The following is a 25,989-nucleotide window of genomic DNA, read 5'->3' as shown; positions in this document are numbered from 1 at the left end:
AGGAGGACTCTTTTAAGAAGTCATACTCAGCCCTAAACCAAATTTTCAGAATTAATAAAATTTAATTTAATAATTAATTAATAATTAAATAAATAAATTTTGAATTTCCAAAGTTAGTTTAATTACTCTAGGAGTCTTTTTAACCCTAACTAACTTTATTATAAAGCTTTAAATTGAATTTAAAGCTAAGATGTTTTTGGACATGGATTTGGATCCGAATTCAAAAATCCAAACCCATATCCAAAACGAAATTGGATCGAAATCTGGATCAGGCCTAGATTAAAGTGGGTCTTGAATCAGATCCAAACACATATTAATTCGGATTATATGCATCGGATCCAACCCGATCCAACTTCGGATCCATTTCGACCTAAGTCACACAGACTCGGCTAAAAGGTCGACGCACCCGTGTCGCTCGTACCCGACACAAGTGCGGCTTCGGACACGGAGCGGACACTGTCAACCAAGTGTCAGACTCAGTCAACGCACCGGGGCCAAGTCCGTCCACATTTTGGACTTGGTCAAAGTCTATTTTTGTCCATTTTTAAGGGCAAAAAGAGTATAAAAACTAAAAAAAAAATTGATTTTTTATATTATGTATATATATATATAGCCGAGTCTTATTATTGCTATATATATATATATATATATATATATATATATATATATATATATATAGTCGTGTCCCCCAATGGGCACAACATTGACTGAGTCTTATTATTGTTATACTATGTCACGTGGGTACGGGTGCGGGTGTAGCGCAATTTCAAAAATTTTGGACACGAGGACAGGGCTATATATATATGTATATATGTATATATATATATATAACAATAATAAGACTCAGCTATATATCTATATTTTTAAAAATATATATAAAAATTCATTTTTTTTAGTTTTTGCCATAAAAATGGACAAAAATAGGCTCGGTCAAAGTTGATCGAGTCCAAAATGCAAACGGACTCAGCCCCGGTGCGTTGACCGTGTCCACCCCGTAGCCAAAGCCACACCCGTGTCGGGGCATGTCGACGCGGGTGGGTCAACCCCCTAGCCGAGTCTGTGTGATATAGTTATATATCAACAACAACAACAACAACAACAACTACCCCTTCATCCCAAAACAATTGGGGTCGGCGATATGAACCAAAAAAGAAAATCATTCTGGGTCTTCCACAAGAATCCTTCTCCTCCAATCATTTCTATCCAATGCCATGTAAAAACCGAAAATTTTTGCTAATAAATTTTGTTTATATTACGAAATATGTAATTTGGGCCTCAGATCCACATTTCGGATCTAGGACCCATAAAGTGGTCTTTATATCCACAATTATAATAAAATTAATAATAAAAATATAAATAATAAATATTTAAAGCAAATAAATACATATATATATATGTATATAAACCTAATACGAGGATCCACAGTTGGATCCATCCGGATCCAACTTGTGGATCCATATGAAAGGGTAAAGCACGAACCCCACTCGGGGTCGGTTACCGGGTCTCGGGTCCGGACTCGGGCCACACCCGATGTAACAAGTACAAGAGAAAAAAAAAGGGGCAACCTGATAAGGGTTGCCCGATAAGTCTGTAACAGATAAACAAGAAAGGGGCAGGGGGGTTACGCAGAGCGTAACCGACCCCGTGCCTCTCGGCAAGAGGGGAGGGGATTTTGGGCGATAAAGGGGAGTGGAGAGGGGGTCTTGCCCTCTTCACTCAGTCTCTCTTTCTTTCTTTATTCCCGTCTCTCTGTCTCTCTCCCTCTCGCACTGTCGAGTTGGGTGCGCATCGGAGAAAAGGGCATGCCGGATAACTGGGGCTACCAGCTGAAGGCCACAGCGAGCAGCTCGTCACGAGAAGCGTCAGCCGCGGCTCTATACTCGCGTCTCCAGCCTCCGATCGCCGGAAAATCTTCAAAGAGGTACGGGTTTTCTTGGAAACCGGGTGAGGGATCGAATAGGGGTTCGATTCCGTGTATGGTTTCGAGAGGAGAAAACTCGAGGGTTTTCGGTAGTGACGACATTCGATTTGGGGGTTTTTGCTGTCAACCCCATTTCGGAACCCTAGTTAACGATTGGGGGTCTATTTTTCAGTTAAGGGTTTCCGATTAGGGGATTTTCAGTTTTCTTTTCGATTTGAGGGGGGATTATCTTTCGATTTCTTGGACATCCAAATACGCTATGGGATTTCGGATTTCTTTTACGAAGGGGATGCGCGATTTCGATTTTTCTCATATACAAGGGGTTTCTTGTTTGTGCAATTCTTTTGACTTCTAATTGGTATATGGCATGTGTATGAATGAGGAGATTTAGATCATTTATCGTAATTTCTTTTCTTTCTCTTTTGGTATGAAAGAACAGTACTGTGCAAGCCAATCTAACGGGTTCTTTTGGGTTGATTGAAATCTTGGGTTTCTTTTGGCTAATATGAAATTGTTATTTCTGAATCATGAGTATTGTATTCCTAAATTGAATACATGATTCCAGAATATGGATTTCTTTACATTTCCTGGTTACATTCGGATATTGCTTTCTCCAATAGGGATATTTATGCAGGTAAAATGTGTTAAAAAGAGGTCATGTGATATCGTGTTTAGACGGGGTAATTAGGACTCAGAAATTGGTTTCACATGTTGTTTTGTAATATTGTACAGAAATATGCCATACATGAGGACCGACCCATTTGGTACACAGGATTATCCTGGTGTACAGCCTGTATACTCGACAGTATAAGGTCCAGTACAGAGGTGGTATGCAATTCTGGAAACCTTAACTTAGGTTACCACCAGATTTACAACAGAACTCTTATTTTAAATCTTTACTTTAGCCTGCTAGGAACACATAGACAATAGAACACGATGGATGCCCAGGGCACATGCTCCATGTGTCTACGGTCCAGTTATGTATAACTATGTGGATTTAGAACCTGTTCGAAAGGAAGGACACGAAAATCTGAAATCCAATACACGACTTCCAGATGAGGTTTGCTTTTGCTGTTTCCCTTTTTGGGCATTGTATTCTTGAATAGAAGTTAAGGTGTTTATTTAAAATGATGTGTATTGGTTTGCCATGGAGGTTTATGCTTTCACTTGACTGTTATGAATTAGGTTTAATGAAAATATGTTCCAGATTTTAATAAATATTGTGTATGATATAAGTTTTGATATGAATAAAGGGAAATCTTGGAACATATACAACCTATATATAGGTGTCAAGAACAGGTTGAAATGTTAGTTAGAAGAAGGTTATGTAATTGTTATTGTTATGGTACTCATGAGTGTGAGCATGATTCGGTTATTGGTAATTCTTCTTGGGCATGAATGCTTGATTTATTATGTGAAATGATACATGTACACTCACACACTCAAAGAAATCATGGATTGGTTAATACCTGTATGTGATGTAGGTAACACACATAGTGAAAATGCATATGAATGAGTAATGACATGCATTATATTTGGGTTTATGATTGCATGAGTGCACATGTTTTTGGCACTTTGGCCTAGTGTTATGAATGAAACACTACTTTGGTTTTATTATGTAGTGCATCGATGGCCTAAATGGACCATCATCGGCCTAGAGAGTTGTGGGTTTGGTTTCCTTTCACTTATATTTTTAAATGCATCACTTAAACCACATAAGATGGTTTGGCACATTACTACACTGTTCTAGTTGTTTATACGGGCTGGAGTCCCGCAAAGGAGGATGCGGGTTTTCACTTTACTTTTGCATATGGTGTTGCAAACTTAAAGAACTAACTTTAATAAAAATATAATAAGAACAGTGTAATATACGTTCTGAGATATCTCATCTAGAGTATGGGAATCTTAGAGATCCGGTCTTAGGGACACTGTGCGGATACAAAAACTCAGTGTGCTGTAATTTTGTTCCTTGAACCCGATATTGAGATTTTTTCTCCTGGCCACGGTTTTAGGGAGAGTCTGCTACTTTACCCGGGAGTGGTGTGTTTGACACAGCTGTTGTTTATGGTACCAAAAAAGTGGCACTTGTGGGTGTGGGGTGTCCCTTGTGTCTCCGACATTAGATATGGAGGTCTAATGTTCCGAAGGTGATTCGGTCGAGGGCTAAGTTGGAACCCAGTAATAAAATACAAATTGTTTGTTAAGCTACCATGGGAACCTACTTGACCTCGGGGATTGTACTCGTTTGGTGTATCCGCGGGCAACGGTAATTACAGAAAGGAACTTAAAGTTGTGTGCATTTAATAGGGCATGCATATGGAAAGATGGAACTTAAATGAAAGATAGGAAAAAAAAGAATCATGCATTACACATAATCATGCATTTTCCTGCTATGCATTAGACCTCTTTTAACTAATATATTTTTCCATTTCTCCATCCTTCTAACTGGAGCATCATTAGGCCTTCGCCGAATATGTCCAAACCACTGTAAACGATTCTCTCTCATCTTATTTTCAATGGGTGCAACGCCTACCTTCTTAAGTATCTCCTCATTCTGAATCTTATCTTTTATTTTATTTTCACACATCCATCTAAGCATACGCATCTCAGCTACACTCATTTTTTGAATATGATATATATATATATATTTTTAAAATATATATATACATATATATATATAGCCGTATCCACGTGTCCAAAATTTTTAAATTTAATCTGCACCCGTGCCGCACCCGTACCCGCACCCATGTGACATATTTTGACAAACTGCTCAATTTTTTAAAAACTACGATTTTTGGCCCAACCGAAACTCGAATTCAATAAAGTAAAATATCGTTGCGCTCAAAATTCCGAGATACATCCAACGACATATTACACGAATATCAAATTTCAAATTTCGCCCAAACATAACCCGAATTTCACTTAAATTTCAAAGTTGAAAGTAAAACTTTTTATCTCGCTTCGATTGGCTCGTTACGACCTTGTTGATGGGACCTGGGTCAAGCCCAAACTCAAAAACATCAGTCTAAAATCGAGGCTCAAACGATTTTTTCTCCCAGATAGCCAAATCTTTGACAAAATGTAAAAATGATTAAGTGTGGAAATGTGTGACATTACACTCCGCCTTCTACGTCCACTTTATTAAAATTGGTGTATATGTCAATCTCATTAACTCAATGTAACCAGAATACATAAAAGAGACAGCAAACTCTATCAAAACACAGACAAAAAGCAACCTTATAAACCATAGCCTAATATTTGATTCATAGCTGAATGGTTGATCCCAAAATAACATTCTGGGTTTTCTTCTTTCACCAAAATTATAGGAAAAGCCTTATATTAAATATTCAGAGCATTTTTAAGAAGTGCACCTAATTGATTAGAAATTCAAAATGGATCAAAGTTTTAGGTGTTCCCATAATTGCCCAACTTTAATTTTTTCCTCACATAGTATACAGAACATGCATATATGCACATATATAAGTACATACATATATACATATATATATAGTGTCTTCTAAGGAACCTTCTAGAAGAAAATGGTCTTTTTCTTTCCTTGGCACATTATATCACAAGTTGGAATCTAGAAGAGAGGGGAGAGTGAAATTGGTATCATTTAACTATATGCCACATGATGGCAAATTAATTATGACAATGAAGATGTGTTTATTTATGTTGGATGATTAATTCATGAAACATGACATACACATCTGCATGTGGGAGTGGCATGTAGCGCGCAGGTAGTAAATTGTTGTAGTTCAGTAGCATTATATCAGATGCAACCATGGCCAAAGTCAGGAAATGCACTGCAAAATGCATTCCTTTCAGTGAGAAGGTTTTTTTATTGAAGCCTATGAAATTTTTTAAAAAAAGTAAGGTTGATGAGATCCCACTAAGTACTAGGATCTGCCACTACCGCATCTATGTTGCTAAATATCTGGATATCCCATGGGCTTAAAGCCTTAAACCATCTTTTTCTACAATAAGAAAAGAAAAGGATGAGCTACTAGATCTCATATGTGTGCTAACCGGTTTTGCTAGAGATTTATGACCCAAGAGACATGAGCAAGATTGGAAGAGTCTGACAAAATAAAAGAAATCACTAAACTTTTACAACTGAGATGCAACAGCCAAAAAGGTTGAAAATGCTCAGGCTCAACTGAAGTTGACAAACCACAATCAGCATTTTCATATCATAGAAGTATTCAATATGGGAGGATGAACAATTGCTTGCAGAAAGAAAATCATGATACTGACAGGGATAGTTAGTACAACAGTTCTTTAACCACCAATAGCAACACAGTGCATATATAGATGATCCTTAGTTCAAAATGCACAAATTACTTCGGTACCTTGTTAACCGTACAGTTCCATCTTCACTTCCGGTTGCAATCCAGCTTATGCTCCTCGAGGGATTGTCACTTTGGCACGAGATGAATTGCAACCCAATAGGGATAAAACACAGAGAATGTATTTCCCTCCCATGAAACTGCAAGTGCAAAACCTGAGGCAGCAACCTTGCCTCACCAGTTGGCATCCAGACTCTATGAATATGTATAACGTGATCCTGGAATAAACAAAAGTATTTCTGAATAAGACACAGGATCTGAACATATCGGACCCAAAATAAAAAAAGGCACATTGCAGTTAGTCAAAAGAAAAAAGAAATGCATTTTAAAAAGCTGATTCTGAGCAGTACAACTGTCTGTTACTCAAGCATGGATTACCTAATATTAGAAACCCCCGACATCATTATTTATACACAATGGACATTAAAAATCTAAAAACACATGAAAATGTGTGACCTGACAGGAAGGAAACACACAGAAACATGCCCTGAGAGCATTCCAGTAAGTCATAATCATCCACAAACTCTAAATGAGGAAATCAATGACAACAATACAGCCCCTTCGAGTAGCCGGTGGGTCATTTTATTGCTAAAAAAGAATAGGATGAAATGAAGCCAAATCTACCAATCTATTGAAACAAACTGTGAAATCAGACTTTCAAGCTGCTGAGTTGTACACAAACAGGTTTGGTTAAGAGGGTCCATAAGGTAGTAAACTAAAATCATTAAAGGGGATATGAATTAATTTATGAAAGAAACCAAAAAATTCAGACAGATCAAGTAGGACCATGTATCTCCGCGAAGACATCGCTAGAAAAAATAAACATAGTGGGTATGCTTTTGCTCCATTAAGAAGAAGAGTGCACCTTTTTGGGCTGAAATTGAGAATGACATGCGAAAACCTATGACAATGGATGAAAAATAAAATCACCCTAGAAGCTCATTCACAAATTATGGGAGTTTGGATAGTTTCCAAATAACTAATGGGAATATATTGCGTGCAAGTGGTCACAGTTAATGGAGTTGGCTGTTCCTGTCAAGAGAAACTGGAGTATGTTTACAAAGTGGAGAGAAGAAAATGCATTAGGTAGTCAGCCGCTATAAATGCTTTGTCATATATCAAGAATGTTCAGGTCGTATAGAAAGATATTGCTGATGAGTACTCAAAGGAGTGAAACATGGTTAGGGAGTATGAAATCTAGGATAAGTATACAAATTGTCATTAAGAAGGAACAAGCATAAATAGTACTATCCTAAATTGAGAAGACTAGGTAAATTCTATTATTTTACTCCAATTGGAAGTGCTTTGTGCACCAAGAAAAGGAATGAAGAAAGTGAGGAACTATTTAGATCTATTTCACAAAGCTGCAGCCAAATATAAAAGCCATAAAGGCTGATATCCTACAAAGAGAAAAACAATCATAACTTAACCATGTGTATGCTTATTCAAATAGAAGAACATGGAAGACAACTCAAGAAATTCATGAATCTAATATCAAGCAATTAGCTATTAACAATGGGAAAACCACACCTAAAACGAAAGAGAACAAGGGAAGCTTTGAACTATGAAAGAGGACAAAATGTTCCAACTGGTAATCAATTGGTTAAACTTAAAAATTCTTGTCATGAGAATATTAGACATGCAAAGGAACAATGATGAGATTTATACCAAAGCCAGCTCGGCTAGAGCTTTGAAGGAAAGAAGATCCATTTCTAGATATTGCACTTTTGTAGGAGCAATTTGGTTTCGTGGAAAAATAACAAACAAAATGTTGTGTATAGAATATGTCCCATGGATATAGATGCAAGAACGGGATGTGAAGCAAATACACTTGGTGCACCATGGTAGTTCTAAAAAATAAGACAGTCGTACACACAGAAATGTGTGTGTGTATAATTGTTAACCTAAAGCAATAGAACATGATGTTAAAGTGGATTTAGGCTCTATCCAAGACCCATATTAATCTGGATTTGGTTCAATCCGAAATCCACTTGGATTTATGGAGTTGGATTTGGATCTTGGATCTGGATCCAAATCCATACCCAATATATTTACAGCTTTAAATTCAGTTAGGAGCTTTAAATTAGAGTTAATTAAGTATAAAAAGTCTTTCTAATCAATTTAACTATTTTTGGAAGCTTTTAAACAATTAATAATTAATACAACAACAACAACAACAACTACGCCTTCATCCCAAAACAATTGGGGTCAGCGATATGAACCAAAAAAGAAATTCATTTTGGGTCTTCCACATGAATCCTTTTCCTCCAATCATTTCTATCCAACGCCATGTCCTCGGTGAGGTTCAAAGCATTCATATCCTTTCCTATCATCTCCATCCAAGTCTTCCTAGGCCTACCCCGACCTCTTTTAACTAATATATTTTCCCATTTCTCCAACCTTCTAACTGGAGCATCATTAGGCCTTCGCCGAATATGTCCAAACCACCGTAAACGATTCTCTCGCATCTTATTTTCAATGGGTGCAACACCTACCTTCTTACGTATCTCTTCGTTCCGAATCTTATCTTTTATTGTATTTCCACACATCCATCTAAGCATCCGCATCTCAGCTACACTCATTTTTTGAATATGATGTCTCTTGGCAGCCCAACATTCCGTACCATATAGTAAAGCGGGTCTAATAGTCGTCCTATAAAACTTTCCCTTCAACCGCAATGGCATTCTACGATCGCACAGCACTCCAGTAGCACTTTTCCATTTCATCCACCCAACCTTTATCCTATGATTTACATCTCCATCAATTTCTCCATACTTTTGAATGATGGATCCCAAATATTTGAAATAATCATTCACCGGTATATCTTGCTCACCAAGCTTCACTACACTCCCATCACTACTTCGTTGCTTACTAAACCGACATTCCATATATTCAGTCTTACTCTTACTCAACTTAAAACCTCTAGCTTCCAATGTCTGTCTCCATAATTCTAACTTAGCATTAACCCCAGCTCTAGACTCATCAATCAAAACAATATCATCAGCAAACAACATACACCACGGTACATTTTCTTGAATTGATCTCGTAAGCTCATCCATCACTATCGCAAATAGGAAAGGGCTTAAAGCAGATCCTTGATGTAACCCAACCGTTATCGGAAAATTGGTTGTCACCCCTCCACAAGTGCGGACATTGGTTACTACTCCTTCATACATATCTTTAATTATACTAATGTACTTGAGAGAAACACCTTTCTTCATCATTGTCCACCAGAGAACGTCCCTAGGTACTCTATCGTATGCCTTCTCTAAATCAATAAAAACCATATGCAAATCTTTGTTCCTCTCTCTATATCTTTCAATAAGTTGTCTAAGAAGATGTATAGCTTCCATAGTTGATCTTCCAGGCATAAAACCAAATTGATTCTCCGATATCATGACAACCTTCCTCAACCTAGACTCAATCACCCTCTCCCAAAGTTTCATAGTATGACTCATGAGTTTTATACCACGATAGTTTGTGCAATCTTGTATATCACCCTTATTCTTATATAAAGGCACCAAAGTACTCTTCCTCCACTCATTAGGCATCTTATTTGTTCGCCAAATCAAGTTAAAAAGATTTGTCAACCATTCTAAACCTTTCTCTCCCAAGCATTTCCAAGCCTCGATAGGTATACCATCTGGGCCAACTGCCCTTCTTGATTTCATTTTCTTCAAAGCCTCTGCAATTTCTTTCTTTTGAATCTTGCGCATGAAGTCACGATTTATCTCATGAAAAGGAATGGAGAAGTCTCCAAGATCTTGAGCATGACTATCATTAAATAGCTTATCAAAATAATCTTTCCATCTCTCCTTAATCTCCTCATCTTTGACTAAAACCCTTTGCGTTTCATCTTTGATACATCTAACCATACCCAAATCCTTCGATTTCCTATCTCTCATCTTTGCAAGCCTATAAATATCCTTCTCGCCTTCTTTGGTATCCAACTTGTCATAAACCTCAATTAATTAATTTTTATTAATTCTGAGTTGGTAATGTAACGCCCCAAAATTTCAAACTTGTAAATCTTTCAAAAAAACAGACAAGAGACTAAAAAGAAATCTCTTTATCTCAGAGATGGTTTATGAGATCAGTGTAAGACTATTCTTTTGTTAATTTCAGAAAGGCAAGCTGACAACTTTGGGCGCGTTAGCTAAAAGAACCAACGCGCACAAACCATGCTACTTGCAAACACTTAGAAAAGCCATTTTCATTTAAAAAGTTCTCCAAATAGTACAAAATTCGGATATCCCAAGGAAAATCTGTTATAAAACCCCAAACATCCAGGACGCGAGCTAAGAGCAGGAAGAAAAACGTCTTGGAGTCATCTTGCCATCGCCTGTGATGTACATAATCATCACATGTACCAATAGAATGGGTTAGTTTCACGAAAAACTAGTAGGTGCACAAGAGAGACTACTTGAAACTGAATTATGTAAATTTAATTCAGCAGGTTACGCAGTTTAAAGTAAATATGCAGTCAAACAGGTAAGCAATGCACGAAGTAAAATAATCCAAGCGCGTAAGTAGTACAAGCGAATAAGTAGTGCAAGCGAATAAGTAGTGCAAGTGAGTCAGTAGTGCAAGCGAATTAGTAGTGCAAGTGAGTCCGTAGTGCAAGTGAATCTCACGACCCAACGACCCGTGTGAACAGACTTTATGTTTCGATATTACTGGTCTGCAGGTACGCGCAGGCAAAACGTGGAAACAACTGAGACTAGTTTGGGCGTCTGTTATTCTATGTATTTTTCAATAACCCGAATAGCTAGTTGAGTCCGCTCCAAAGGGGCGGCTTTAACCGAGAGAGGATTCCCCATAGGAGGCAGTGTCACTGATGCATCCAACTTCTGCAGAAGTGTTGAGCTAACTATTGTAGCCCATTTTCCTTAACTCCAATGACTGGGGAGGCCAGATCATTGCCCGTGAGATGGTTGTTAACAACCTGTCCATTGGAGTTTTGTACCGCTCTGTCATCTCCTTTGACAGAACAACCAGAAGTGAATGGGTGTGTTAGGGGTTGTTTAACTAACGACCCATTCTATGTTGTGGTCTATAAACCACTCGAGCATCTTGCTTGTGAAGGCGAATGTGAGGTCATTTATGTGATTACAACATTGTGCATTTAACACTATTCGAGGTCGCACGACCGTCTCATCCGATCATCGCAATACTAGGCATGTCATGCACGACTACAAGTACTCTAAGATGAAGGGGGGTACAGCTCCTCAATAGAAGCCTCAACAGAAATGTTTCACAAAGATGTAAAGTTTATCAAGTTTACTTTATCTTTTGAAACAACAGTACCTTGTGCCAACATTATGCATGCGATTTTCTAGAACCTCATCCGCTATCGGGGTATCTACATGCCTTGCATGACTCGATACCGCCCTCGATAGACGGGATACAGGTTTCTCAACAGAACCCCTGTTAAGTAGCTCGCTCGAACCCCAACTCATCCGCAGGACTGCATACTCGAAGAGTCATGATCCTTGCAAGGTATCCCTCTCCTTAGATGAGGATGTAACGCTAGCTCACAACTCAACTTTCATCGCAAGAGAGAGAGTGGTAAATGCCCCCTTGCATCCTCCACGATGATGCATTTAAGGCATACGCAAAGAGCAAGAACATGCACGTCATCAGCAATAGCAAGGCAATACCAACACATATGCAAAAGCAAGAGCCTAGGCGCAGAGCGCGACGTAAGGTAAAGGCGGTAAGCAGAAGTGTAACACTAAACCTCGACGCGATACGTGACGGCAAGTAAAAACTGATAGAAGGTAAAGGGAAAGGATTGCGAAACTGCATCATTGAGTGAAGTGCATACTTGTATAAATATATATATATATATATATATATATATATATATATTTGTATAATATTCATTTAATGATCGTTTTTAGTTTAATTGAACTTAATTCAATTATCAAAGTCTTTTGTGCAATCTTCCCCTACCTTGGAGAGTTACGAGCTTGCTGGCGTCTGCGGATGTACACGATTGACGGCTCAGGTCGCGGAGCGCGAGTGGGATCTGTCGTAGCTGCAAATATGCGATATTAACATGCAAACCCAGACAAAAGCAAAAGCAAGGCGAAGACTCGACTTCTCTGATACATAGGGTTGAGGCCAACCGTCCCAATTGACTCAAAAAAAGGATGGGGCAGGGCCAAATGACCCTTGCCGCTAAAAAACAGGTGCAAGGGCCATCGGCCCCCGATGGTTATTTTTAAAAAGGCAGGGGCCTTCGGCCCCTATTGGAAATCTTAAAAGAAAAAGAAAAGCAGGGGACCATCGGCCCCTGCTGGAAAAATACAAAGGCAGGGACCGATGGCCCCTGCTGGAATAGCAACAACAACAAAAAAAAGGGCAGAGGCCGATGGCCCCCGCCAAGAAAATGAGCAACGAGAGAGAGACGCAGGGGCCAATAGCCCCCCTGCGACCTTTGGGAGAGGTGCCAGGGGCCAAAGGCCCCTGTCGATTTGCTTAACAGGATAAGAGACAAGGACCAAAGGTCCCTGTCAGTTCCTTAGAGGAACAGGAGGCAAGGAGGGGTCTCGACCCTCCCTGTTAAAGTCAAACGGGCAGGCAGGGGCCCCAAAAACCCCTGTCGAAACCCTTAACAGGTGGGGTTAAAACCCCTGTCGCACGGCCCTTCCCCGTCATAAACAACCGATGGGAAGGGGCTTTGCCCTCGACTGTCGATGGCAGGGAAAAGAGGAGAAAAGAGGGAGAAGAGGCGGCGAAAGGGAAGAGAAAAAGGGGAGAAAGGCGTACCTGGTGGTCGCCGGAGGAAAGCTCGTCGGCAGGAAGAGGGTAGATGATGTCGGTGGTGGCGGGCTGTCGAGAGCAAGGTTGCCAGACTAGGAAGCGGAAGCAGGAAACGATACGGGAAGCGGAAGCGAAAAGCGATGCATTTAAAAATGTATAGGAAGCGAGAAGCGAGGAATGAAAAATAAATAAATATAAGAATTGAATGGGAATCAAAATGAAACATAAATAAAAACTAAAATAAAAGTGAAAAATATTAAATTTCATATTTTTTAGTGTAATCGTTAATTTTTTAACAAAATTTAAAAATAATGACTACCAATTTAGAGAAAACACATGGAAGTGAGCGAGAAAAGTGAGAACATATAAGAAGAATAGATAAAGTGTGTGGAAAGCATATGAGAAGCATGGGAGAATCGAGGTTCTCATCAAGTTTCGGAAGCGAGGAGTACCGCGCTTCCGAAATGAGTTTCCGGGAAGCGAGCTTCCCACCTATCTAAGAAGCTTCTGGTAACTCTGGTCAAGAGTCACCGGCGTCGGTGGACGAGCGAGAGAGTGAAACGGAGAGACAGAGGGAGACGAGAGAGTGAGAGAGAAATTGCAGAGAGCGAGAGGGTAAGGGAGAAAGATGAGAGGGCGAGAGGCGGTAAGGGTGGTTTTGTAACCCTCCTTCCGACTGTCTCGCTGTCTTTTAATGACAGCGAGGGGCGGTGGCCTCGGGTCGGGTCCGGATCCGGCCCACAACAATTAAATTTTTTTTGAAGTTCTTACATCCTACCCTCCTAAAAAAATAATTTTGTCCTCGAAATTTCTACTCCATATATTGGTCAAAGTACAAGTCAAGGTATTTTTCCCTTATATCAGACTCAGGCTCCCATGTACATTCATTTATTCCATGGTGTTGCCAACGTACTTTTACAAGAGAAATCGTCTCCGATCTGAGCACTTGGTCTCTACGATCAACGATTGCCACTGATCTTTCCTCAAACGTCAAGTCTTTTTTGATATCCACATCATCATAATGAATGATGTGTGATGGGTCGTGAACGTATCTTCTCAGCATAGATACGTGGAAGACGTCGTGGATCTGAGCATACTGAGGAGGCAGCGCAACACGGTAAGACGCCTTATCGATCCAATCCAGGATCTCAAAAGGTCCGACAAATCGAAGACTCAGCTTTCCCTTCTTCCCGAAACGGAAAACGCTCTTTGTAGGAGATACCTTAACAAAAACCATATCTCCTGTTGAGAACACGAGCTCTCTACGTCGACGATCAGCGTAACACTTCTGCTGACTCTGCGCGGTACGCAGACGTTCCCTGATCATCTGCACTTGCTGAATATAGTGTTGTAACACTATAGGTGAATCTAGCATCTGTTCACCAACCTCATCCCAGTAAACAGGTGATCGACAAGGCTTCGTACGGGGCCATACCGATACTTGCATGGTAACTATTATTGTATGCGAATTCTGTCAACCCGGTATGTGAGTCTCATTCTCCCTTCCAGTCTATCATGCACGCTCGCAGCATGCCCTCCAAAGTCTAAATCGTGCGTTCAGATTGCCCGTCGGTCTGAGGCTGGAAGGCGGTGCTGAATTTCAGTTTTGTGCCCAAGGCCAACTGCAGCTGCCCCCAAAAACCTGAAGGTGAACCTCGGGTCACAATCGGAGATGATTGACACGGGAACACCGTGCAATCTCACAATCTCCCTAACATATAGAGAGGAAATGCACCGATTTAGTGAGTCGATCCACGATCACCCAAATCGCATTGTGTTTCATCCGCGTCCTCGGCAAACCGACGATGAAATCCATCGTGATGTCTTCCCACTTCCATTGAGGAATCTCCATCTACTGCATCACTCTGCTTGGTCGCTGGTGCTCGATCTTAACCTGTTGGCAAGTCAAGCACTTTGAAACGTACTCGGCTACGTCCCGCTTCATTCCACTCCACCAATATCTGTGTTGTAAATCTTTGAACATCTTTGTGCCGCCCGGGTGAATCGTGTACTTGGACTTGTGGGTTTCAGCGAGAATCTCATCTCTCAAAATAGGATCTTCTGGTACCCAGAGACGATCCTTATGCCATACACCTCCTTCCTCGCTCAGTCGGAAGGGGGTATTGGCCCGCTACGTTAGAGCCTTCAACTTTTCGTACTGCACATCGATCTTCTGACTGACAAAGATCTTTGACAATAGCTCAGGTTGAGCTACCATGCTGGAAAGACTGATCGAAACTGGAGTGACCGCAAACGATTCCCACGATATCAGATCCTCAATCAGCTTCCACCCCGCAAATAACAAATTAACGGAAACGCTGAGAGACTTGCGGCTAAGAGCGTCGGCCACGACGTTCGCTTTTCCTGGGTGGTAGGACAAGGTAAAGTTGTAATCCTTGAGGAATTTCAGCCAACGCTGCTTCCTCATATTCAGCTCCTTCTACGAGAACAAATATTTTAGGCTCTTATGATTTGTAAAAGTCTCGAACTACTCCCCATACAAATAGTGTCGCCATATCTTCAATGTGAAGACCACCGCTGCTAACTCCAAATCATGAGTCGAATAATTCTTCTCATGTATTTTAAGTTGGCGCGATGCATAGGCGATCACTTTATCGTTCTGCACTAAGACGCAACCCAAGACTTTCCCGGAAGCGTCGGTATAAATCACGAAGACGCTTTGACCCGAAGGTAAGGCCAAAATAAGAGCAGTCGTAAGACGTTCCTTCAACATCTGAAAACTGCTCTCGCACATGTCGTCCCACACGAACTTAGTTTTTTTCTTCAAGAGCGACATCAAGGGTAGAGAGATCTTAGAAAAGTCCTGGATAAATCTTCGGTAATACCCAGCTAATCCAAGAAAACTCTGAATGTCACGAACATTCCTCGGCTGCTGCCAACTGAGTACAGACTCGACTTTCGCTGGATCCACGGACACACCTTCCTTGGAGATGACATGATCTCCTCTAGCCAAAACTCGCACTTAGAGTACTTAGCGAACAAACGCTCCTTTCGCAAGGTTTCGAGAATAACCCTCAAGTGCTCACGATGTTGCTCCCAGCTATCGGAATACACCAGAATGTCGTCTATGAACACGATCACGAAGGTGTCCAAGAAAGGTTTGAACACCCTATTCATGAGATCCATAAACGTTGCAGGAGCGTTAGTGAGTCCGAAGGGCATGACCGTAAATTCATAATGCCCGTACCTGGTCCGAAAGGCCGTCTTGGAGATATCATCTACCTTAATTCTGAGTTGATGGTACCCAGATCTAAGGTCAATCTTTGAGAAGATCTTGGCCCTCTGCAACTGGTCAAACAGATCATTGATGCATGGCAACGGGTACTTATTCTTTATTGTCGTCTGGTTAAGCATCTGATAATTGATGCACAACTGAATGATTTATCCTTCTTTTTCACGAACAAGACAGGAGCTCCCCAGGGCGAGACACTGGGGCGGATGAATCCCTGATCCATCAACTTCTGCAACTGCTTCTTGAGCTCTTCGAGCTCGGCTGGTGTCATCCGATATGGAGCCTTAGAAATTGGCGCAGTACTCGGCAGCAACTCGATGTTGAACTGCACCTCGCGAGGTGGAGGAAGGCCTGGCAGTTCCTCCGGGAAGACGTCTGAAAAATCTCGAACAATCTCCAAGTCTCCCATCGGGACCCACGTCGGCTCGGACTGGACGACACTAACCAAAAAGGCAATGCATCCCTTCCTCAGGTAGCTTCGCGCCTTCAGCGACGAAATCAACGTGCTCGCCCTAACGGGTTTCACGATCTTGAATTCCATCTTGGGCATTCCTGGTGGAGATAAGACAATCTTGTTGTCTCGACAGAAAATCTTGACATGATACTTGTGCAGCCAATCCATGCACATGATGACGTCAAATTCCGTCATCCCTAGCAGGATAGCATAAGCCGGTAAATGTCAATATGCCAAAACTGCGTCCAACTCTGGTACGTAGGCCGCACAAATGGTGTTTTTCCCAATCGAGTTATACACTTCAAGGGTATTATGCAAGGGTTTTACAGGTATGTGCAAAAACTCGGCAAATTTTACCGAAATAAAAAAGTGTGTAGCACCACAATCAAAAAGCACAAAAGTTGCTTGGTTAGCGACAAAAAGGGTACCTTGCACTAGATCGCCCTTGGTCAACTGCTCGGCCTTGGCTGAGTAGACGCGTCTCGGCGCCCTCCTCTGAACGCTCGCCTGCGGTTGTGGCATTTGATACTGTTGTTGCGGCTGTGGTGGCCGAGGGAGCAGAGGTGCTCCTTTGTTCTGCCTGGAATCGTCAGCCGCCTTTTTGCGGCAATCACGGGCATAGTGGCCAATCTTGCCACAATACAGGCATCCGCCTGTATCGAGCGGGCACGCCTGCCCAAGGTGAGATCGCTAGCATCTAGGGCATACGTTGTCAGCCTGCTGCCTGGCTGGAGGGTTGCCCTGAGGCCGCTGACGCTTCGAAGGAGGATATTGTTTCCTTCCTCCTTCGCTCTTTACAGGAAAGAACGGTTGTTTGCCTGGGTCGCCGGAAGGTGTCTTCGGCTCACCACCCGTAATGGGTGGCCTCCTACTCTGAGTACTCTTAGTGCGCTCCTAGGCTTCACTGAGGAGGGTGGCGGCAGCAACTGTTGCAGAGAAGGTCGAGGGCATGCTCGTTAGGACCCGATACATGAGTCCCTCCTTCAGCCCCCGAACAAACTTTCCTGCTCGCTCGCGATCATCCGCGAACAGGTTGGGGCAGTAGGATTCCAAACTCTGGAATTTGGCGATGTAATCCGTCAAACTCGAATTGCCCTAGCTGAGCTCAAAGAACTCCACCTTCTTCTCCCTCACATGAGGCGGGAAGTAGTTCTCCAAGAAAGCCTTTCTGAAAGCTTCCCAAGGAATGGGCGAAATTCCCGGAAACTGCACACCCCGGGCCATGTCCCACCAACTGCGGGCATTCTCATTTAAACTGAAGGTCCCGAATAACGTCTTCTTGTCATCAGACACTAACAAGACCTTGAACACTCGTTCCACCTCCTTCACCCAGTTATCGGCCATATCTGGGTTGGGCTTGCCGTCGAAGGTCGGGGGGTCAAGCTTCAGAAATTTCTCATACGTCACTCCGGTATGGGGGATCGGCTCAGGAATGGGCGTTGGTTCCTTTTGAGAACGAATTTAGTCTCGCATAGCCGCTGCGAAGGAGCTTAGGAAATCCATCACGAATCCCCGCTGATCTTCGTCAGCAGATCCTTCGTTCGAGTTTCTTGCCATCCTTAGAGTAAACAAGGAATACCAATAATTAGAAATTTCAGGAAGCTCGAAATAAGCCAAAAACATAAGTACTATTCATGCTAAAAGAACCAAAGCGCACAACCCATGCTACTTGCAAACACTTAGAAAAGCCATTTTCATTTAAAAAGTTCTCCAAATAGTACAAAATTCGGATATCCCAAGGAAAATCTGTTATAAAACCCCAAACATCCAGGACGCGAGCTAAGAGCAGGAAGAAAAACGTCTTGGAGTCATCTTGCCATCGCCTATGATGTACATAATCATCACATGTACCAATAGAATGGGTTAGTTTCACGAAAAACTAGTAGGTGCACAAGAGAGACTACTTGAAACTGAATTATGTAAATTTAATTCAGCAGGTTACGCAGTTTAAAGTAAATATGCAGTCAAACAGGTAAGCAATGCACGAAGTAAAATAATCCAAGCGCGTAAGTAGTACAAGCGAATAAGTAGTGCAAGCGAATAAGTAGTGCAAGCGAATTAGTAGTGCAAGTGAGTCCGTAGTGCAAGTGAATCTCACGACCCAACGACCCGTGTGAACAGACTTTATGTTTCGATATTACTGGTCTGCAGGTACGCGCAGGCAAAACGTGGAAACAACTGAGACTAGTTTGGGCGTCTGTTATTCTATGTATTTTTCAATAACCCGAATAGCTAGTTGAGTCCGCTCCAAAGGGGCGGCTTTAACCGAGAGAGGATTCCCCATAGGAGGCAGTGTCACTGATGCATCAAACTTCTGCAGAAGTGTTGAGCTAACTATTGTAGCCCATTTTCCTTAACTCCAATGACTGGGGAGGCCGGATCATTGCTCGTGAGGTGGTTGTTAACAACCTGTCCATTAGAGTTTTGTACCGCTCTGTCATCTCCCTTGACAGAACAACCAGAAGCGAATGGGTGTGTTAGGGGTTGCTTAACTAACGACCCATTTTATGTTGTGGTCTATAAACCACTCGAGCATCTTGCCTGTGAAGGCGAATATGAGGTCATTTATGTGATTACAACATTGTGCATTTAGCACTGTTCGAGGTCGCACGACTGTCTCATCCGATCATCGCAGTACTAGACGTCGTGCAAGACTACAAGTACTCTAGGATGAAGGGGGTTATAGCTCCTCAATAAAAGCCTCAACAGGAGTGTTTCACAAAGATGTAAAGTTTATCAACTTTACTTTATCTTTTGAAACAACAGTACCTTGTGCCAACATTATGCATGCGATTTTCTAGAACCTCATCCGCTATCAGGGTATTTACATGCCTCGCATGACTCGATAGACGGGATACAGGTTTCTCAACAGAACCCCTGCTAAGTAGCTCGCTCGAACCCCAACTCGTCTGCAGGACTGCATACACGAAGAGTCAGGATCCTTGCAAGGTATCCCTCTCCTTAGACGAGAATGCAACGCTAGCTCCCAACTCAACACTCGTCGCAAGAGAAAGAGTGGTAAATGCCCCCTTGTATCCTCCACGAGGATGCCATTAAGGCATACGCAAAGAGCAAGAACTTGCACGTCATCTGCAATAGCAAGGCAATACTAACACATATGTAAAAGCAAGAGCCTAGGCGCAGAGCGCGACGTAAGGTAAAGGCGGTAAGCAGAAGTGCAACGCTAAACCTCGACGTGATGCGTGACGGCAAGTAAAAACTGATAGAAGGTAAATGGCAAGGATTGCAAAACCGAATCCTTGAGTGAAGTGCATACTCGTATAAATATATATATTCGTATATATATTCATTTAATGATCGTTTTTAGTTTAATTGAACTTAATTCAATTATCCAAGTCTTCTGTGCAATCTTCCCCTACCTTGGAGAGTTACGAGCTTGCTGGGGTCTGAGGATGTACACGATTGACGGCTAGGGTCGCAAAGCGCGAGTGAGATCCGTCGTAGCTGCAAATATGTGATATTAACATGCAAACCCAGACAAAAGCAAAAGCAAGTCGAAGACTCGACTTCTCTGATACGTAAGGCTGGGGCCAACCGTCCCAATTGACTAAAAAAAAGGATGGAGCAGGGCCAAATGACCCTTGCCTCTAAAGAACAGGTGCAGGGGCCATCGGCCCCCGCTAGTTATTTTTAAAAAGACAGGGGCCTTCGGCCCCTATTGGAAATCTTAAAAGAAAAAGAAAAAGAAAAGCAGGGGACCATCGGACCCTGCTGGAAAAGTACAAAGGCAGGGGCCGATGGCCCCTGCTGGAACAGTAAAAGGGACAAGGGCCTTCGGCCCCTGCTGGAATAGCAACAACAACAACAAAAAAAGGGCACGGGCCGATGGTCCCTGCCAGGAAAATGAGCAACGAGAGAGAGACGCAGGGGCCAATAGCCCCCCTGCGACCTTTGAGAGAGGAGGCAGGGGCCAAAGGCCCCTGTCGATTTGCTTAACAGGATACAAGACAGGCACCAAAGGTCCCTGTCGGTTCCTTAGAGGAACAGGAGGCAGGGAGGGGTCTCGACCCTCCCTGGTAAAGTCAAAAGGGTAGGCAGGGGGCCCAAAACCCCCTGCCGGAACCCTCCTCACAGGCGGCAAGGGTTTTACCCCTGCCGACCTGTCAGCAACAGGTGGGGTTAAAACCCCTGTCGCACGGCCCTTCCCCGTCGTAAACAACCGACGGGAAGGGGCTTTGCCCCCGTCAGTCGATGACAGAGAAAAGAGGAGAAAAGAGGGAGAAGAGGCGACGAAAGGGAAGAGAAAAGCGGGAGAAAGGTGTACCTGGTGGTCGCCGGAGGGAAGCTTGCCTGCAGAAAGAGGGTCGATGATGTCGGTGGCGGTGGGTTGTCGAGAGTCGCCGGCGTCGGTGACGGTGGACGAGCGAGAGAGAGAAACGGAGAGACAGAGGGAGACGAGAGAGTGAGAGAGAAATTGCAGAGAGCGAGAGGGTAAGGGAGAAAGATGAGAGGGCGAGAGGCGATGAGGGGGGTTTCGAAACCCTCCTCCCGCCTGCCTCGCTGTCTTTTAATGACAGGGAGGGGCGGTGGCCTCGGGTCGGGTCCGGTCCGGATCCGGCCCACAACAATTAAATTTTTTTTTTTTTTGAATTTCTTACAGGTAATGGGGGCTGACTAGGGTTTCCTAAATTGGGACCTCTTGCTTACCTAAGAGGTCTTGAGAGTTTTTAAGAAAGGAGGTTTAATATATATATATATATATATATATATATATATATATATATAGAGAGAGAGAGAGAGAGAGAGAGAGAGAGAGAGAGAAATTTTCAAAGAAATCAAGTTTTAGGAAATGGAAGTTTTTGAAAGAGGGCAAGAAAGGAGAGGGCCCAAGAGGGAAACCCACCCTCTCCATCCCATCTAAAGAGGGCTGGAGAAGGGGGGGCATCACCCCGTCTCTGGCATCCCCTACACAAAAAGAAAAGAAAAGAAAAAAAGAGAGAAAGAGAGGAAGAAAGAAAGAAAAGAAAAAGAGGGAGAGAGAAAGAGAAGAGGAAGAAGAGGAGACCGGTGGATCTCCAACCATTCAACCATCCGTAAGGGTTTTTTCCTTGATTCTTACAAGGTACGGGTTCTCTCTCTTGAAATCAAGTGAGAAATGGAATGTAGATTGAATTTCATGTAGCATCTCCATGGAGATTTATGGAAAAGGGTAGATCTATGTGCACATTTTAACATATATGAAAGAGGATCAATAGATCCTCTTCCATAGATGTAATGTTTACTTATTTACCTTTTGAAAATGAATTTGCTGTATATGCATCCTTATATACGAAAACAGAATTTCTTTTGATAGGAGACATACCGATTTAGATGTCTCTGTGGGTGGGTATCGATTTTCGTGATTACAATTGATCCGATCAGTCGACCCTCACAGGAAAATTTTTTGTACCTAACAAAGTTATTAAAATTCCTTGCTTCGGTCCATGGTAATCTAGATCAACTACCTGTCCAAATAAGATGTTTTATCTTCTAGATGATTTGCTGGATGTTTTTGTTAGCCTCAGCTTATTGGTTGTACATGCTTATACTGCTGTGAAATTTTCCTTAAAAGTGTTGAACCATCATATACAGCACGTTTGACAGCTTGCTTTCAGCCCATGCTTCCGTGTGCTGGTAGTAAGAGGCATTCACCCCTCATGATATTTCCGGGTTCATAGCTTTACTAAACCTAAGAGACATGTCTTAACCAACAGGGACCCGGTTGGGAGGGGGCCTGTTCCTTGTTCACAAAAAAAAAATTATATATATTCGGGGGTGTTTAAAAGGAATTGGACCAGGGTTGTCAGGCAGCCAGCCACCTGTACACTAATCTGTCAGAACCGGGGTGGCCTGACCGTCCACTAAAGAGGGCTGGAGTGGGCCCTGTGCAGGGTCTGTGCACATGGTCAACTCGACCCCAGCCGAGTGAACTCGGCTGGGGCTTCGCCGGTGGTTTTAAATATATATATATATATATATATATATATATATATATATATATATATATATATATATATATATATATATAATATAATATATATATAAGTACATAATTATTTTCAGATGAGAGTGTATTACCATTTAGTTATTTTTCCTGTTTTTCATGTTCACGCATTGAAGAAGGTTGTCATTCATTTGTTCCCCATAGATAAGCATATGTTTTTAGTGCAGAAGCCTAACCTCTATGTTAGATCCTCTGATCAGAAAATCAGGGGATCATGCTATATCATTAATCGGGCATGATTCCTAAATACAAAATTATTTTTTTGTAACCCCTGTTGTTAATCAGTCGCATGTGACTGAGATCGATCTCAGCGGGCTGTTGGTGCTTGGTCAAACAGAGCACCAGGACGCATGCTGATTCCCATTTTATGTATGAGAAATTACTAAAAGGTACCTGTGTGTATGAGTCCTACATTTGGGGCTGAAAACAAGCTGAAAACTTGGCACTTGAAAGTGCAAGTTTGGATGCTGCCAAGCTGGAGAGGATCAAGTGGACAGCAGGTCAACAGTCCAGCAAACCAAAGCCGGACTGTGACTTGCTGTTAGAGCCGCCAGATGGGCCTTCTAGGCTGGCAGGACCGAGCCCGGCATCCGTTCTGCCAGGTCTGGTGGGCAGGAAACCATTCAAAAAAATAAATCTGAAACTGAAAGTTATGTTTAATTATCATTAGTGTCTAGATTTTGGACTAGTTATACACAGAATTTATACATGATAAATTCCTTTAGTTAATGCAAACTATTTGTGCCTAATTGAGCTTAAATGAAAATGCAGAATTTACATGTAAATTTTTAGACTTGTTATATGCTTTAGACTTGGCTTATGAATGAAAAACTATGAAAGTTTCATGTGTTGGTACTCAGTATTTCATGCTCCATTAAAGTATTATTGTGTGTTTGCTTTCACGGGAAGGTCATGCATGAAATTGATGTATCATTGCATGAGCATACTTGCATAAGTATTCACATGTGTTAAGCGAAGCAATTTATGGATGAAAGTATGCAATTAACTTGATTATGCGAACTCACACACATGTATAGGTATATTATTGCTTCGTGCATATCTCTAGAAATTTGCATACAAAAATGTACATTGAGAAGCATTCACACGGAATGCAAAATGGCATATTATTCAAGATTTTTGCATATGAATGAACCGATGATCAAATGGATCATCCTGGGTTGTGGGAGCCTTGAGCATGTGGTGCTCTTTGTTTAGTTGTCCTATGCTTTACAAAAATCAAATGTGATAATATTGTTCTATGGCACTATTATGTGTTGTCACGGGTTGTGGTCCCATGAAGAGCTTCGCATGTCGAATTGCGAGCCTATGTTACAAATCTTACATATTGAATTGCAATTAATATCAAGATAAAATGAATTAAAGAACAGTGTAATCTACATCTCCTTGATGTCCCTTCTACAGTGTGGGAATCTTGGACGTTACGGTTTTGGGGAAACCGGGGGACACTAAAACTCTGTGTTCGTTGTTGTGCCCCTGAACCCGATATTGAGGTTCTTCTCCTGACCACGGTTTTAGGGAGAGTCTGTCACTTTATCTGGGAGTGGTGTGTAGACACCGTTGTTGTTTTGGTATACCAAAAAAGTGATACTTGTGGATTTGGATGCTCTTGGTGTCCCCGACATTAGATTTAGATGTTTAATGTTCTGAAGGCTGTTTCGGTCGAGGGCTAAGTTTGAAACCCAGTAATAAAATACAAATTGTGTGCTAAGTTACCCTGGGAACTCTACTTGACATCGGGGATTTTACCCGTTTTGTAGTATCTGCGGGCAACGGTAAATTAAAAAAAGAAATTTAAATTGTATGCATTTAATAGGGTCATACAAGTGAAAAGAAAATTTCTAATTAAAGATAATAAATGACACATGCATATGCATCTAAATCATGCAATCTTCCTGCTATGCATTAGAACATGCATTTTATTTCATTTTTACTTGCTGGTGTGGTATAGATGAATGCATCAGGTGTCATTTTTATTTGTTTAATAACATGTATTCATGGCTTAGTAATGTATGAAACTATCATAATTATATTTCCTCCAAATTATTGTATGGATATCATCTGTGTTCTTTGTTCTTATTTGTTTCATTAGAGAAATTCATAAACAGATTTCTTCGAAAGTCTGACACCCTTACTTTTGTGGTTTTATAGCTTCTGATGATCAGTGAGGCGACCTGCTCACGAGTTGAGTCACGAGCGTGTTACTTGGTTACTCGACAGGATCTTGGGACAGCGTGGCTCTATTTTTTTTACTTTCCTTTTCTTTGCATTTTGCTTATGTCCCGGACTCTTGTTCTTGTTCTTGTCTTTAAACCTTAAGCAATTCAATAAATAAAGTCAGTATAAGATCCCTTGTGGTGGTGGTGGTGTTTCAACTATAAGGTCCTCGGGTTTATGAAAATGTTTTCGCACTTGTAAAAAAAAATCCGCATTTTTCTTGGGTATGAGTCGGGGTCATTACAGGAAATGACTAAAATACCCCTAGGGGTTTTACAAGAAGATGAGTAGAGAAATATATATATATATATAGGGGTGGCAAAACCTGACCCAACCCGCCAACCCGCCTCTTAGGCGGGTTCGGGTTTGGCAAAAACGAACCCGTTTAATAAACGGGTCGGGTTCGTGTTAAGGGTATGTCAACCCGCCAACCCGGTTGACCAGTTTAGTAAACGGGTTAGTCGGGTGGGTCAACCCGTCAACCCGCAACCCGTTTATAACTTTATATATATATATTAACTTATCTAACCCTAAAGTTAGAATTTCCAGTCCTCGCTCCTTCTTACCTAGCCGCAGCCGATAGCGAGCTACGAGACGCCGAGAGCCCTTTCTCACTCGACAGCACCCACCGCTCTCCCTCCTTCCGTTTTGGGTGTCTCTCTCTATATATATCTTGCAGCATCCACCACTCTCCCTCCTTCCGTTGTGGGTTGCTGAGTTGCGTTTACAGGTCCACAAGCAAGTGGAATACCAACAACAGGCTGCTACGAGTGCCTCTGCATCTTTTACTGTGGAGGATGTGCATCCATGGGGTTCCTCTCAAATTGGGTTGAGGCTTTTGTAGGGTTTTAGTTTTTCCTCCTAAAATTCCATTTTTCCTTTTGTTGGTGTTGTTTTGGTTGGAATTTGAGAGTTTCTTTTATGGTTTTTTAGTGTTTGTTGTGATCTTTTATAACTAGATTTTCATGAAAACTTTGGTGTCTTGTTGATTATGTTGGTCCGATC

General features: G+C 41.9%; 1 protein-coding gene across 2 annotated transcripts in view; it reads right to left on the bottom strand.

Moving 5' to 3' along the window:
* The window catches only part of LOC149820937 (Transducin family protein / WD-40 repeat family protein), a 188,995-nt gene that overhangs the window by 44,202 nt on the left and 118,804 nt on the right, over nt 1–25,989 (bottom strand). For both annotated transcript variants that reach the window (XM_089982713.1, XM_089982714.1), the window contains exon 14: nt 6,274–6,488. In XM_089982713.1, coding sequence (XP_089838839.1) covers nt 6,274–6,488 — 215 coding nt within the window. The remainder of the gene's footprint in view (nt 1–6,273; nt 6,489–25,989) is intronic.

The sequence above is a fragment of the Nuphar pumila genome, chromosome 12 (genome assembly GCF_984573655.1).
Source record: "Nuphar pumila chromosome 12, dmNupPumi1.hap1.1, whole genome shotgun sequence".
Classification (NCBI taxonomy): Eukaryota; Viridiplantae; Streptophyta; class Magnoliopsida; order Nymphaeales; family Nymphaeaceae; genus Nuphar; species Nuphar pumila.
Note: the sequence above shows the minus strand (reverse complement) of the source record. Positions and strands in the feature narration are given on the sequence as shown.